Source organism: Festucalex cinctus, chromosome 11, assembly GCF_051991245.1.
Source record: "Festucalex cinctus isolate MCC-2025b chromosome 11, RoL_Fcin_1.0, whole genome shotgun sequence".
NCBI classification, from domain to species: Eukaryota; Metazoa; Chordata; class Actinopteri; order Syngnathiformes; family Syngnathidae; genus Festucalex; species Festucalex cinctus.
This window is the reverse complement of record NC_135421.1, coordinates 22,433,671-22,450,044: the sequence shown is the minus strand read 5'-3', so window position 1 is coordinate 22,450,044 and position 16,374 is coordinate 22,433,671. Positions and strand designations below refer to the sequence as shown.

At 36.9% G+C, this 16,374-nt stretch overlaps 1 protein-coding gene across 3 annotated transcripts in view; it reads left to right on the top strand.

Annotated features, from left to right (window-relative positions):
• Positions 1–16,374, top strand: part of LOC144031002 (ephrin type-A receptor 6-like) — a 187,172-nt gene that overhangs the window by 7,935 nt on the left and 162,863 nt on the right. For all 3 annotated transcript variants that reach the window (XM_077537683.1, XM_077537681.1, XM_077537680.1), the window contains exon 2: positions 8,138–8,265. Coding sequence is in view for 2 of the 3 variants with exons in the window: in XM_077537681.1 (XP_077393807.1) it covers positions 8,138–8,265 (128 nt within the window). In the remaining variant the exon portion in view is untranslated. The remainder of the gene's footprint in view (positions 1–8,137; positions 8,266–16,374) is intronic.

The window sequence follows — 16,374 nt, the reverse complement described above, 5'->3', positions numbered from 1 at the left end:
ACAGTACTGTATATCTTATTAATTTAAACTCAATTTTATGAATTTATATTAGTTTATAACATTTTTATTTTGCCTGACGCCCCTAATATCAACCAAATATTTGTTGGAAATGAAGGGAGCAGTCACTATTGGATAAAATAGAATGTACAGTCTTATATTTTATATGCTTTAAAAATAGTTATGAATAAAAATAAATCTGAAGAGCACAATTGGGAAACTGGCTAACCATCGGGCAGGAGTTTGTTTTAGTGGAAAAATGTGGAAAAATACCGTATATATATTTTTTTAACGCCTTTCCAGATGTGTGGACTGCCATTAAGATGTTCCCGTGTAACTGCAGTGACGCACGTGTCCTTTTTTTCAACTTCTGCCCCCTTCTCAAATTACAATATTCCTCAACTGATTAATTCGGTTGTATATATTACATATATTCATGTAAGAGGTTACATGCACAGGCTTCTTATAACTGCTGGGGGGAAAAAAATGCTGGAGGTAAATTCATTATGCATGCATAATTCCCACAGGGCTGAGACATATTTCCACATCCTCCTGAGAACAATTTTCTTAAAGCGAATTTCCGGAGGAACACTTTACAATTTTTGATTTAGGAACATGGATAGAATTCTAAAGTTATTTGCAGTAAGATCATGGCTTAAACGTGTTTCAAGTGTTTTACCACTTTTTGCTGGCCAATTATTAAGAACATTGTTTACAAGCATAATTAAACCTCCATGTGATGTGCGAGTTTTTGAGAAATCAGCTTTAGAAAAACAGTCGTGACCAAATACGGTTATATGCAAAACAGCCCTCTTTTGGTAAATGTTGTGGTCTATATATCTTCTTTAGATGCTGTTCAAAGTTAAACTTGCATTAAAGAAGCAGAAATACGTGTGGGGTATTTATATTCGTCAATATGGGGAGTAAACATTTTTGACTGGGCAATACGTTTACATATTTATGTACACGGTACATTTACATATGTTTCAACATATGTGCAAGTACATTTTAACATATTTAAATTTGTTTCAACATATTTGTAAATAGGTTTGAACGTACTTGCAAATTAAATATTTATTTATTTATTTATTTATTTATTTATTTATTTATTTACAGGGTATTTTAGGATTTGGCTTAAATTATACCAATACATTCTAAAATTAAGAAAGTACACATTGTTTATTTACACTTTTTCTGATTTATTATTTTGTCTGCAGTGAATGATTTCCGTTTGGCCTTTTTAACCAAGTATGTGCATGCACAAGTCAATGTAAATGCGTTCAAACGTGTTCAGCAGTCAAAAATGTTGACATCACATTAGCAGGTCCATGTTTGCATACAAAAAGGAATAACCTGAGGTGTAATTTCCTTTTAAATCACTGAACAGTTTAATATAATGGCCAACAAAAGGAAATGGAGATGTGGATTAAAGCTGCCATTTGATGTCAGAATTATTCCTGTCTTTCAATTTGCATTTATATTAGGAAAAGGAAAATAAGTAAGCTGCGTAGAGTTTTAAAGTATGATCTGGGGAAATTATCTCGTCATCTTACTTGACGAAGTCCAATATCGACTTCAGACATCTACTGCTTTTCACTACACATAAAATGCATTCATTTTTGCCTGATTGAGTGCATATCATTATACTTGAATACTAAAATCACCGGAATGCATTCACCAAGTATAAAGTCAAATTCCTTGAACACTGACCAGGTTGTTTCCTCCCTCTCGAGTTCTTTTCTCTCCGCTTTCCGCCTATCTGCACTCATCTGTCTCTGCTTTCACATGAGTGACTGAGTTGAAAGTGCAAATTATTCTCCCTGCATGTGCTTGCCCTTGTCGCCCGGTTTTGATTCTATCCTTCCTCTTGGACGTCATTCATTTTTCTTCACAATTTAGTGTTTAGTTTTGCCACTTCGAAATGAGCTGATCATGTGGCGTCGCTGGTACAAACCTCATTATAGCAATCAAGTGGCCTAATTGATTTTTTACAATGTTATTAGTCCTTTTTCTCTTCTTATTTAAGACAAGCCGCTTCTCATAGCTACATATTAAAAAGTAATATTGCCTGCAGCAAATATAAATCCAAATTAAAAGTCAAATTGTGCTCTCGTACTGCATAATATCATACAGCCATTTGTTCATTTTTGATTTTTTACGATGCTTTTGTTGTTTTTCCTCTGGGCAATGAATGTAGTTTTCCTATTAAGCAACGGCAATTTTGAGTTCCCTCGGTCATACTAACCAAGCACGCAAAATAAAACGGCTAAATATGTGCTGTGTTAGACAAAGTATAGTAGAAGCGGTGTGTGCGTGCGCGGCAGTCAATTTAGCGCCTGATGTTGAGCCTATTAGAACAAACAGCCATGGGGGGGTGTGGCTGTCAACATTCATTAGCGTTGCTGTCACTGTCGCCACTCGAATAATTACTCCCATTGTAAACGGTGCAGTGTCTCTAATCTCCGCAGCTACCTGAGGTGGCGTCAGCCTCGCACTGTACAGCCAGTTGGTCCGGTGCAACACAGATTAACGCGCACGCGATGCTCCTTTTCGAATAGCGGTCGCACTTGGAGGCCATTTTTTTTTTTTTTGGGGGGGGGTCAGCTTCAATTCATGTCAGTTGAGCATTGTGTGTGTCCATGTGTGTTTATATTTTGCTTTAAGGGAATCATCGTTTTCAATTAAATATTCAACAAGATGAGCTGCACTATTTATTCTTCTTTCACTTTAATTCATAGAAGGGATTGATAATTTTAATGGAAGAAACGGTCACATTATTATTATTTTTTTCAGTAAAGTTATATTAAATGCTGTGAGATAAACATGAAAGAATGTCAACCCGAAATTGACATGTAGGATCAGAACACAAGCTGATTTTCTTTTTTTGCTGTTATGTTTCCAATACATCTATTTTTTTTTCTTTCCCATTTGCCATTCTGTTTGGAACTGGCTGCATAGCAAATATATCCTATTAAGGAGAAGGTGTTTGACTTTGCCATAGCCTTTTTTTTTTTTTTTTTTTGGCTTCTCCTGTTATTGTTTTGCAAGGCATGCAATGTGCATTCTTAGTTTTTTGTAATCTGACATTTCTAATATGCGTGTTCTCAATTGTTATGGGATAATTGGTTGGCCCTGATGTGCAGCTTGCTCTAAATGCTTCGCCTGATGAATACAAATGTGGTATTTACAGCATGAGAAAACATGCAATCAGGGAGGCAATGTACTAACTTTATAGACTGGGATAGAATACTAGAAAAATACAGTACTATTTGTCATTCTATTCCCAATAACGTGTAAATACGTTTTTTTGATGTTCTAAGTGTCCCAAAGACGTATTTATACGTTTTTTTGTTTTGTTTTTATACTAGAGCATACAGAAGGCTTTGACGCAGCCTCTCAACTGCAAAGAACGGTTGCAGAAATGGTAGTTATTGCAAAAACGGCCAGCAGGTGGCAGCAGAGCAAAGGAGATCAACCAGGGCCATGTAGAAAAAAAGCTCAATTACAATTTTAAATAGATTTGTGAAAACTGATGAAACTTAGCTCTCTTCTAATGCTAATTGCTGCAAAACGGAAACAGATAGAAACATACTTTTTTTTCCTGATGAAAGAAGAGACTTTAATCTTTCGTTTATGTTCCATGCTTTTATAGCAATAGAACACAATATTCTGTGAGCCTTGCAAAATCAGTCAAAATCCAGTAAAACAGCCGGGAGCGAACGGGACTGCTTCTGTGAAAATGGCTGGGAGTGAATGAGTTAAAGTGTCCCAATGTTTTGTTTTGTTTTTTTAAGTAGTACAATATTGCTAATACATTTGAGTTGGATTATACAGACATCATCTCTGAAGAAATGCCGAGATCTGTCGGCCAATCAAAAGTCAGTGCTGTCACACATGTATGAAAAGAGATATTTGGTGTACACAGGATGGAAAATCTGCTGCTTTTGAAGCAACTACAGTATAAAAGCCTCATTTGGGCTCTGACATGTTTACCACCTGATCACAAAAAGATGGATGCTTTTCATTCCAAAAGCACTTTAGAATTTACATTTTTGTGCTTGTACGCAGGCTTGTTTGGAAACATACAATAGGCATGCCATTAACATTGGCAGCAAGGGGAACGTGAAAGATGGGAAGAAAAATGGCAGTTGGGTGAGTAAAACAGGCCAACAAGGTCGACTAAGGAAAACCAAGGAGAGGTCAATGCGGGGTCGCGGAAGGCCCGGCGGCCATGAATGTTTCTCTGTGAGGACAGTCACTGATAGGGTGCAGGTAGCTCACACCACGCTGAGGTTTAAGGGGGCACCAAGATAACAGCCTGCCGATAGCATGAAGCAACTCGGCTGGGCTGCAGATAAGAAGCAAGGACTTGTTGCCCTCAACGTAACAAGACTTTTAGTTTAATTTTTTTTTTTTTTTTTTTTTTTTTTTTTTTTTTGGAAAAAAAAAGTCAGCGCCAGCATCAGTATTGTGTTAAACATTACTGATTTATCACTATACAACATTACTGTGATTTCGGGTATTTTGTGAAATTGAAGTCTGAGTTGGTATTGTTGAGAGAAAGTGGAGATGATCAAAAAAATGTTTGTTGATCCATTTACAATATAGCAATCTATATTACTAACTAGCTCAATCTTTTCTCAATAGTGTGAAATTAAACATGTCTAAATGGTACGTTTATTCACTGTAAACAGTGAAATTGGGTGTCACTGTCTCATTAGTTTGCTTCTATTTCTGTTCCCTCCTGCCCTGCAGTCTTGTTGGATCATTTGTTTGCGTTCTCCAGTCTTTGTCAGTTGTCCTGTCTTTGCCCTAGTTAGACGTGTGCTTTGTTTGCTACTTTGTATCTGCTTTTGATCTTTTGTTAGTTGAGTAGTTGCAATTCCTAGTTCCTTGTTTGCTTTCTGTCTTTTTTTTTTCTTTTGGAAAGGAATCCCTTTTTTTTTTTTTTTTTTTTTTTTTTTTTTTGACATCCTGAAAACCTGCCTCGCCTACCAACTTCCTGCATTTGGGTCCTCCAAAAAAAAATAAAAATAAAAAGAAATATGGAAAGTCGATTTGTGAGCGTGTCATATGCATACTTAAATCCGCATAGTTAAGTCCATTTTGTATTCATGGTTGATGAAGAACGTACTCCAAAGAGTAGTTTTACACTACTAGTTACATCTGATCTATAATTTATGACAGTGCGAAGGTTTCAGCCAGGTGAGTCACGCGATGGAACAAGGACTCAAACTCAACACTTGATTTTAGTCGGCCAACGTTTGAATGAATCAGATGTAAATATGTCTCTTCAATGATAATGAAGGCTTGCGCTGTGTTTTCAAGTAAGATATTTAGTGAAGTAATTCTATCACAATATAGTGATATTGTATAAAATTATCTTCTACACAATAAGAACATTCTAACTGATCATGCAGATGTCCTGGTTATTCAAGGATTGTGAGTGGCTTTTCCCGAAATGTTATGAGAAACAGACAGCGAGACTAAGTGAGTTCCGTGTTTGTTTGTTTGGATATGATGCCCATAACGTACAAATATATGGATGTGGATTTTCTTGGCATTGCCATGCAGTGAATGCTCTGTGTTTGTTTGTGGTGTGTGTTAAGCTGCTTCGTCGTCTGTCATCTCCTTTGCTCTCTGATTGTTTCACCTCCTTTTGGATGCATGGCTGTTTAAATGAAAGAACTGATTCAGTATTACTTCATGTCAATTACACTACCAACTGCATTTACCATAGACTAATACTATAGTATAGATAACTGCTTATTTACATGTATCACAGTTATCATGTTGAATACAATTTATAGAGTTACCTAGGCTGCTGCGATTTTAAATCTTCAATGGAATACAATCACATTTCTGATAGTTGTGGGAATGCTGAAGCATTCCCACATATGTTATTGTGATTTTTATTCTCCACATTTTTTGCCGTGTAACAACTCCCTCATAATACTACCAATTTACACTGTCTTCAAAAATTCCCGCCTCCCGGGGTATATATCGTCTGATTCCACATTACTGACAGTATTTGCACAATTTAACATTTAATATCACTTTTTCACAATTCATTTTCAATGGGACAGACATTGAACTTTCTCTAAGTATCACTTTCTACACCCACTTCCATACATATAACTTATCATCATTACCAGGTGCTGATACTGCTCGGTGGCTCAGTAACCAGTAGGTCTTAATTTATCTCTCAATTTACTCCATAAGCATTCCACACGCATGCAAATCTTAGCATTCAGCTTTCAGCATTCCCACGCAATTTCTCCAGAAGTTGCACTTAGTGTGGTTCTCAGCTATTTTTTGGTGCTTTGCTGATCCCAAAGGAATGCAAACAATCATTAAAAGTCAAAAGGAAGTACCGTATCAATATCGAGCACTACTTAAAAGTCGGTTGTTGGCCTTGAGAATTGCTCCCGTCATGGTATTCCTCATATGACCATCTTCGTTTTTGTTCCTCCTCATCCATGCTGAAACCAATTTATCCATTACCGTTGTCACTTCCCTCACACTTCCTCTCCCCCCGGAGTCACCTTTACTCCTCCTCTTCTTCATCCTCATCCTCCTAACTCTGCTGTGTTTTATGAGTAAAAGCGGTTATTCCACCTGGCTGCAGACTGATTCCTCTCTGTACTATTTCATTCATCAGAATAATTAAAGCGGAACATTGGTTTCCCGGGTGATAATTAGGGTTTGATGAGTGAACCTGAACGGCACCAGGACAAGACAGCTTGATTACTCTCATTTGCTGGTGTCTGTGATATCGCTGGGTTATTATCCATTGTCTTGTCAAGCAATGAGATGATGAAAACAACCATGAAATGGAGAAAGGTGAACAGTAAAGAGATGTGTGCCGACGGAATAAAGTGAGGAATAGTTTGCTTGAGTTGGGAGATTTTTTCTTTTTGGGGTAGTGTTGCATCAACGTTGCATTACCTCTCCTGCAGATCTTCAGTATGAACAATCATGTCCTCTCCCTGAACTTGTCAGCACAATTAAAAATTTAGTTTGCCACTTCATTCTTTAGTCTGCCGATTAATTAGATTTATTAATATGTATACTGTTTACAGCTAATTTTGAAAACAAGTTAAAGATGGATGAGTTCAACCTCAGGCAGCCAGACACAGGGGATTTTTTTTTTTTTAAAGCTCAACAAGTAAGAATGTTTATCTTTAACATGTTCGGCATGAATTATAGGGATGGATTCTCTTGACTGGCAAGCTGCCAAAAAGTACTTGTAGGCTAAATGCTAGAAACATTTTTTTCCCCCCAGAATGCCACATAATTCCTTGGAATGCGCAAGTAAAAAAAAAAAAAAAAAAAAAAAAAAAAAAAGCTATTTTTAGCATTTGTATTACATTTTACCAGCATGTTTGAACATTAAATAGGCAAACATTGTTTGTTAGCAATTTATATAGGGTTTTATTATGACCACAAAAGTGCCATGGGCGCAAGTCAGTACCCCGAAATGCCGAATGGAAATCATGAACTGTGGACATAATAAAACTATTTAAAAAATGACCAATGAGCATTTACTTACTTAATTTTCGAATATATAAAGTAGGACAAATGCTAAGACATATATACATATATATATATATATATATATATATATATATATATAGCTTTTGTTTTACTTGCGCATGTAAAGTCAGAATGCCATGAGTTCATTATGGTGTTTTAAAAAAATAAAATAAAAATAAAAATGCTATATCATTTGGTCTACAAGTATGTGTTAAAATGTACGCATGTTCGAACTTACTTCCAAATATGTTCGAACGCCACAACTTAGACCTACCCACCGGTCCAATGGAACACCTAGCATTGTGCAAATGGTCATCCATTTTGTCAAACATGTTAAAGTAGCACAGACATTTATGATGCAGCAGTCTTTGCACGTGTGTGTGTCCAATGAGCATTTGAAGATTAGTGTTTTGTTTCCAGTTAATTTACGTAAATATTCCTTCAGATGGAATCACCAATCAGTTACTCAATAAGGTATTTCCAAATCAAGGTTATGACCTGGGGGGGAGGATAATACCATGTGAGAGTTGTTTAATCTTGACCTTCTCTATGATGAGCATCACTTTGTGTTCTCATGAATGGCAAATCTCTTTTCATTCTACAGGGAATGGAACTACTTCCTGCTTCCATGTCGAAGAATCTTGGGAAATGTCCTACTGCTGCGGTACCTGGTCAGAGCGAGCGCAAGCTTAGTTTTCTGGCTGTATGTTTCCACTGCGGGACTAACACAAGGTAAACTACACAGCCAGCTTCCAATAGGTGCCGGAACCGAGCAAAAACGGTAGAATAATGATGATTGCATTGTCTTGTTTAGTGCTGTTGAACTGCCAGACAAGATAGCATTTAGCATGAGTTAAAGTAGTACCTCCCTATTGAAGAAATGGATTTGGCACTTTTGTTTTAAGCACAGACCTAAAGGCACAGAAATAATAAACCGAAAGACTTGAAACTTTGTTACTTGTAAGACTGCAATATTGTTAAGGTAAGTTTTGACCAAATGTGACCAAAAAAACTACAATAGCTGTTATGAACCGTTTCAGACACCACAGGGTCACGCTTGGAATTATTGTCTTGGCGGAATTCTTTGTGTATATGTGTGCACACGCGACAGCTTTCCTGCCATGTGGAAGTAAACTGCTCCCAGAGCTTCTTCCGTCCTCTTTTTAGGGCAGCTGAGTGACATTTCATGGGGCTGTGCGTGGCACTTCCATCTCAATAGTAATCACTTCAAACTTGTGACGCTCCATTTGCTTCACGATTAAACAGAGAGGAGGCTGAATGAATGTTGCAACTAATTCAACGCTTTAATGAGCCTGGTAATTAGAGTTAAATGTTAATGAATACTAGCTACCGCAATTCCATGTCCAATCTGAATTTTGCTGCTAATTTTAAAGGACAAATGTTACTAAACAGTTGCATCCTGTGAGATAAATGGAAAACTGGAACGTGCCGTGATAAACTGTGTATTTTTATTGGGAGCTGATTGAGTAGAAAAGTGGTGGTAAAAGTTGTAGTGTACCCAATTGGGCATCAAAAGCTCAAATGGTTTAATGTTTTGTTTGCTAGCATGCATTGTGAGTCCAATCAAGCTGGTATTAACACCACATGTATTTATTTTTTTTCCAATCCAGAATGTAGGATACTTTCACAGGTCATTCTTGTAAATGTTAATTGTATTGTGGGGTCAATTAACTCTGAATACAGTAGCCAACCTTTCAGAATGATTAAACTGTACTCAACATTATCAGAGGCAGTAGGTTAAGAGGATAGTACAAAAGATGTATGGCAAAAAAATATAAATATAAAATTGTGTGGTCAGTAAGTGAAGAAAAAAAATGATGTGGATGATTATGCAGCCTGTGTGAATGTAGGGGAGACGGGGAGGGAGAAAGGAAGTGGTTCTCCCCCTGCAGCAGTCTGTCGGCTTGGCGTTCACGGTGGCTGAGCAGAGTGGAAGGCACAGCCAGCCCGCAGGGAGCACTTGGCACGCCATCAGCTCTGCACCGGGCACGCTCGCTCAGCCAGCGCAGCCCAAACACACAAGCACTGGCAATCAAAACAACGCCAAACAAACACACAGCAGACACACTGGATACATGCGCGCGCGCGTGTGTGGTGTGTAAGAGCGAGCGGAGTCGAGGGAAGGGGCTCAGGCGCAGCAGAGTGGCGGAGGAGAGTGTTCGCCGCCGAAGCTTCATCCTGCTCTAGCACGGGAGCAGCAGACATACAAGACAAATGAAGGAGACTGGGACTGTATTAGATGCAGTATTGAGATGTAGAATAATTTTGATGTCAGCAGTAAACTATGAAATAAAAGGCACGTTTGTTATTTCACTCTTACTTTGACGTCTTGAATAAGGGTATCATTCATACCATTTATTTCAATTTGACTTAACTAGACTAAGTGCAATTTCTGGAGAAATTGCGCGGGAATGCTGAAAGCTAAATGCTAAGATTTGAATGTATGTAGAATGCTGATGAAGTACATTGAGAGATACATTATGAAATGATGACCTCCTGGTTACTGGACAATGCACTTTACCAACTGTGCCAACGAGCAGTATCAAACACCTGGTAACGATGATAAGTTATATGTATGGAAGTGTGTGTGGAAAGTGACACATAGGAATAGTTCAATGTCTGTCCCATTGAAAATGAATGGGGAAGAGTTGATATTTATCATTAAATTGTGCAGATACTGTAAGTAACGTGGAATTAGACGATATATACTGCGGGAGTCGTGAATTTTTGAAGCAAGTTGAAATTTGAACAGTGTAAATCGGATGTATTATGTGGGAGTTGTAACATGGCAAAAAGTGTGGAGAATAAAAATCACAATAACATATGTGGGAATGCTTCAGCATCACCACAATTATGTGAATGCTTGAGCCTTCATTGTGTGAAGGCTGTTAATGGTTTGTCATTCAACTACTTGAATATTTCTTAACCAATTCTCAACATTACAACTTCATCACATTGCAGCAATTCATGCCTTTCGGGGCACTTTTTTTTTTTATTTGAAACTGTTCAGATCATTCCACGTCATTTTACAACATTCCATATCATTCATCATTGTTCAGTACTAGACTTTACACAGATCTGATCAGGATCAAACGACATTTAGCATTTTAGGCAAAATTGTTGATCCGCTGTAATGTCTTAATTTGTCCGATCGATCAACGACTTCATTGATCGGCTCAGCAAAAAAAGACTTTACTTTATATTTCATGTCTATTAGCTTTGCTTGAAGAATTTTTGGGGTTCATTGTTTTCTATGCATTTCAATTTGTGTAAATTATACATGATTTCCTAGTAATGTTGTAGATGAGACCATTTGAAAATGAATGTTGCTTTATTAATTTTTATAATGTTAAATCATAAGTTGACCTGTGTCTTCACATGCATGATTATTAAATAGCCTTCAACATAATTAATAATTAAACAAATCGTCACTGTCCTGGGAAAAACACTTATGTCCATTTTTTTTTCTCTGTTTTTGAAAGGTCTGCATTCAGTTTCATCCCGTAAATGTAAAAATGTAAAAATAAATAAATGAATGAATAAATAAATAATAAATGGACATGTTTTTCACAGGAAAGTGATGAAATGTTATTTTTATTTTTATTTTTAAGTGTATTTCAAACTGGTAGCCCCTTCACATGAACCAGTACCCAAGAAATGCCTCTCACTTTCAAATAGGCTGGTGACCCTTCGTCTGGAGACTACATCACTCCAGCTTTCAATAATCTTTACAAGCTTGCAGTTAGACACCAATCCCATTTCAAGATGCTCCTCATCACCTACAAGGCCTTTTTTACAATCTGGCTCCTGGGATTCAATATTTAATCATCAGCCTTTTGTGAGGGCTGAGAGAGCTGAATAAGCCTTCAAATGAATAACTCATTCATTTCATTAATAAATCACTGTCTAAAGGAAGAATAATGTATACACACGGAACAAAAGATGATCTTGAGCGTGCGCCACCACTTGTTAGAAGGTATAGTTCCAATTACTTTGACTACTAGTCAAAAGTTTAGACGCACTTTATTGTACTATTCACTGAGAAACTTCGTACATACTTTTTGACTTGTAGTGTTACCAGTGGTAAAGTTGTGACATGATTGATCTTCTCTCTCTCTTTTTTTTTTTTTTTTAACTCATTCACTGCCAATGACGACTATAGACGCCAAAAATCCAAGCAAACAGCCAGTGCAAATTTTGACAAGAAATTTGAATTTAGTTTTACTTATTCATTGTTTTCATTCATAGTTATTAATCATTGTTGTTATTAATAACAACAATGACAACAATTTCATTGCTAAGTGCTACCATTGTGCGTAGAACGGATTCCTGTTACCCTACAACACGGGCGTTGACGTTCTTGTGATCGGTCTTGGTCTTACTGAGACCACATACTGGGTCTCGGCCTCCAAAAGCCAATTTTAGTCGACTAAAATTGCTCTTTATTTTTGTTGACTAAAATTGGATTAAAACTAAAATACAATCAGGCGACTGAGTTATGACTAAGGCTTTAATTAAATTTAGTCAGAAGACTATAACTAAAACTAAATTAAAATGTATTTATTTTTTAATTAAAATTTTAATTTTTAATTTTCTTTCTTTTCTTTTTTTTTTTTTCCCTCCAAAATTAACACTGGCTGTTTGCTTGCATTTTTGACGTCTATAGTTGTCATTGGCAGTGAATGAGTTAATAACATTTGAACAGGGCTGTGTATACGTTTTATCAACTAAATGCATTGATGTGTACTTCTCAGTTCTGCTCAGAAATAAGAAAACACCTTTTGATTTTTAATCAGTGAAGTGTGATATATCTCCAATCAGGCCATCGTGCATTTTAAGATGCCTCAATTAAATGCAGTGGAGCTTAATAATGTTTTATAGTATATTTATATTCAAGCGCTTTCTTTAATTACCCTGGAAGCATAGTGTCCCTCCCTTTCCTGACACCCACGCATGACTTCTTACCAGGGACGGAAGGACAGAACTTATAGGATCTCCTTAGGTCAGTAAAACAATGTTTAGCCTCCACACAACCAGAAATTAAAGAAATGACAACAGAAGTCACATTTCAAAGGGTCAAATGTGTAAATCAGCCCTTTTTAATAAAAAATTTAATTAATTGAAGTGTAAAATGATTTAGAGTGATTGTACCATGCTGGTTTCATATTTATGAATAAAATGTGAACCATATGTCCGTCATAATCAGAATCTGTCTGCCTGCGCCACAACTTAGACCTGCTTTTTGCCGGTTCAAATACTAGTCTACTTTCTGTCACTAAATTGTCAGGTGCACTGGGGGTTGTTGGTCATGTTCCGAAAAATAAAAAAATAAAAAAATAAAAATTGCAATTTATACAGTAGAAAACGTTTTTGATCGGAGCAAATCTTTCTTAATGATTTAAATGTCTCATTGTCTCATTTTTGGTTGTGGATACAGAGACCACACTAATCCATTATTTATACAACTAAAAACTTCAAAATTTAATGAATTGATGGAGTTTAACCACCTTAAAATAATGTTAAGATGCTAACTCATTAGAAAAAAAAAGTAGCCTTACAGTTGATGACTTGGACAAATATGTTGAATAATTAACTCTTTGACCGCCAAAAACGTTTAATAACGTTTAGTGAAATCACAATGTATGCCGCCATAAACGTTAAGTGATGACAACTACTAACTATGACCAGCAGATGGCAGCGGTAGCTGCTCGGGCCCTAACTAGAGCTGCAAATTACAATGAAACATGACGAAATCTGATGAAATTGAATGTTTTTAAGGCTGACGTGAATGATTCAAAGCCTTTGTAACTTTAAACCTAATTTGACGGAGTGTCAACTAAACAAAAAATATTAGTATGAATGTCACTGTTGTGGAGAAAATGTATCTTTTCTTTTCAATTTTCGCTCAATGTCACTCAAATTACCTATTTTCAAATGGTGATTACTAAAGAACGGAATATGGTAGAAACATACTTTTTTTTTCTAATGAAAGAATGGAATGCGATCTTTCATGTGGTAGCCATGTTGTATATGTAGCAAAAGAACACAATATTCTGTTTGCTTTGAAAAATGAGTTAAAATGCTCCAAATTCGCTGGCATTGGGGGTTATTTTTATTATTATTATTTTTTTGATAACATGTTTCAGTAAAATAGTTCAAAGGGGTACGAAATAATAATAATTTAATAATAATTACCAATAATATCACAACCAAAAAACATACACAAATGTGAGTGAGAACAGGATTGGCCAGCACAAAGCTTCCTTTACTTTCAATGTTCATCACTGTGCTTCCTGAGTTGTCGCTATCCATGGTGCTGAATATTTGACGGTTATTATTGTTACACTGATTGTTTGCCTTAATGACTTTTTGGTGTAGGACATTGAGGCGAAATATCTTCTCCAAGCTGCCTTTAAAGAATAACATTGTGCACATTATGCTGTTCCTCAAGCCCTTCAGCATGTACAGTAGTGTGTGCTTTGACCCAGTCAGCATGTAGCGTGACCAAGAAATGCCATGAGAACAAGGGTGAGAAGTAGGAGGAGGAGACAAGAACACAAGCATGCACACGACTAACTTGATCAAGACAGAATACACATTGAATGGACCTATACAACTGTCAGTGACAGAAAATATAGAGTTGTTGCCACCTTGACAACTATAACAGCTTTCAATCCTCTGTGAATGATGTTGAAAGAGTAGCTCACAAATTCAGAGTTCGTTCCAACAGTTTTTTTTTCTTCTTCTTTTTTTATTTATTTTTTATTTTTTTTTATTTTTTATTTTTTTTATTTTCCTCTCCGTTCCAACAGTTTTTGAGGTTAGGGCTCTCGAGTTCTTTTGTACCAAACTCATTGAAGCACACCTTTTTTTTTATGAAGCTTACGTTTCGCAAAACGTTTTGCTTCAAAGGCAGAACTGAAATGTGCAAAATGTGAAACATCTGGACTCAATAACCTGTGATGAACCTCATCATTAATCACTTGATTAAGCGCTCCATCCAATCCGAGACTCGTTTCCCCTGAATTGTGCTGCATTGCAAAGTGTGACCAAAAACACTCCAATCAAAATGTGCAATAAAGCATAGATTTACATAAGAATATGAAATCGTCTGCGAAGTATCTGAATTCAATAGTACAATTTCATACTTTGCAATGCATGTAAGTGTTAAGAAAAATATGCTCTGACAGTTATTGACTCAGGCTGGACTGTAGCGCAGATTATTGACTGCACAGTCAGACATCTGAAGCCAAAGGCCTCTAAGTGGGAAGAGAGGGCACATTTCCTGGTGCTTTCAACTTGCCACATCACTAGGCTGATGCAATTTTAAAAAGTTCTGTCCCCGTCGAGCTTACTGTCTCCACCAAACATCTTGATCTGCGCTCTTCTGTTTGTATTAATTAATTCAGAACAATTTTATTGAAAGTGTTAGATTAGGTGTTTGGAATGTTACATTTATAATTTAGTTGCTACGAGTATATTCTTCCTACTTTTTCACACTTATCTGTGAAGTCCCAGTTTGCATCTACCGAGTGCAAATGTGCAAGGTTTCAATTAGACTCCTGTTGGCTCATTTGACGTTGCACGTTCTCTCTGTCTGTGTTTTGTGTCACTATTTCTGGGACTTTTCTGACAAACCTTACATAGGGCATACCATCACAAATGAGCTGGAACCTATGATATCAATAATGTCAAGTCCATCCATCCGTTTTCTTGACCGCTTATTCCTCACAGGGGTCGCGGGGGGTGCTGGAGCCTATCTCAGCTGACTCTGGGCAAGTAGGCAGCCAATCGCAGTAATGTCAAGTCATCTGTTCAATTAATTGCTTTGGGGGGTTCTGTTGTCACATTAATGAATACAATATAATGACATCCTCCACATATGTCCAAAGTACTCAGAATCTGTCTGCCTGCACCTGGATCAAATTTACAAAAATCACATTACACTACCTGTGCCAACATTTAGACATACTTCCAGCTGGTTGTAAAGTTTGTTCTACTTTTCCCAAACTTGCACATCGAGGCTTGTGCTGGATTTTTTTTTTTTTTTTAGCAGTTTACAAATAAACAGCCCCAGAAGTCAACCATAGTCAGATCAATGCATACTGTACATGTCAAAAGCCTGGTTTTAATTGGTTTAACGCAATTGTCCAGTTAGTGCTTGTAAAAGTTTTGTTTGTCCCTGTCAACATCATCACTACTGGTTTTGTAAAATGATCTCAGAGTTATGGTTAATGCCTCAAGGTTTGAATAACATGGACTTGTACCTGCATGGATAGCTTTTGGTGTGACTGCAGTTAAACCACAACTGTGTGTGTGCGTTTGTCTGCATGTGTCACTCAGCAGGTGGAGGCTTTTCCTGCTATTACCCGAAGGCTGTTATGTAGCCAGATGCCGACGCAGCAGGGAACAAGCGTCCGATGCACACTTACACACGTGGGGATGTCCTGACTCTCATCCAACTAGCTTCATTCGTTTTACACTCATAGGATGAGCCCATTATTTTTACATCATAGCAGACATGTACACAAAAATAAGACACACAACCACTCACACTAGTATAGTGTTAATTCAACACCTACAGAGAGTTACATTTTACATGCCAGTGACAAGTGAGGAAGAGGAGGAAAATGGCGCTTAATTTAACACTAGGTGATTGACGGTAAAATAGCACACACTCAAAAAATTGTTGCGTCAAAAATAACCCAATTTAAGAACAGATCAACCCAGATTTTCGAGTTATTTAACCCGTGAAGTTGGATCAAATGAATAACTCACAAATAACTGTATTGTGGGTTACTCAACTTTTTGGGTTAATTG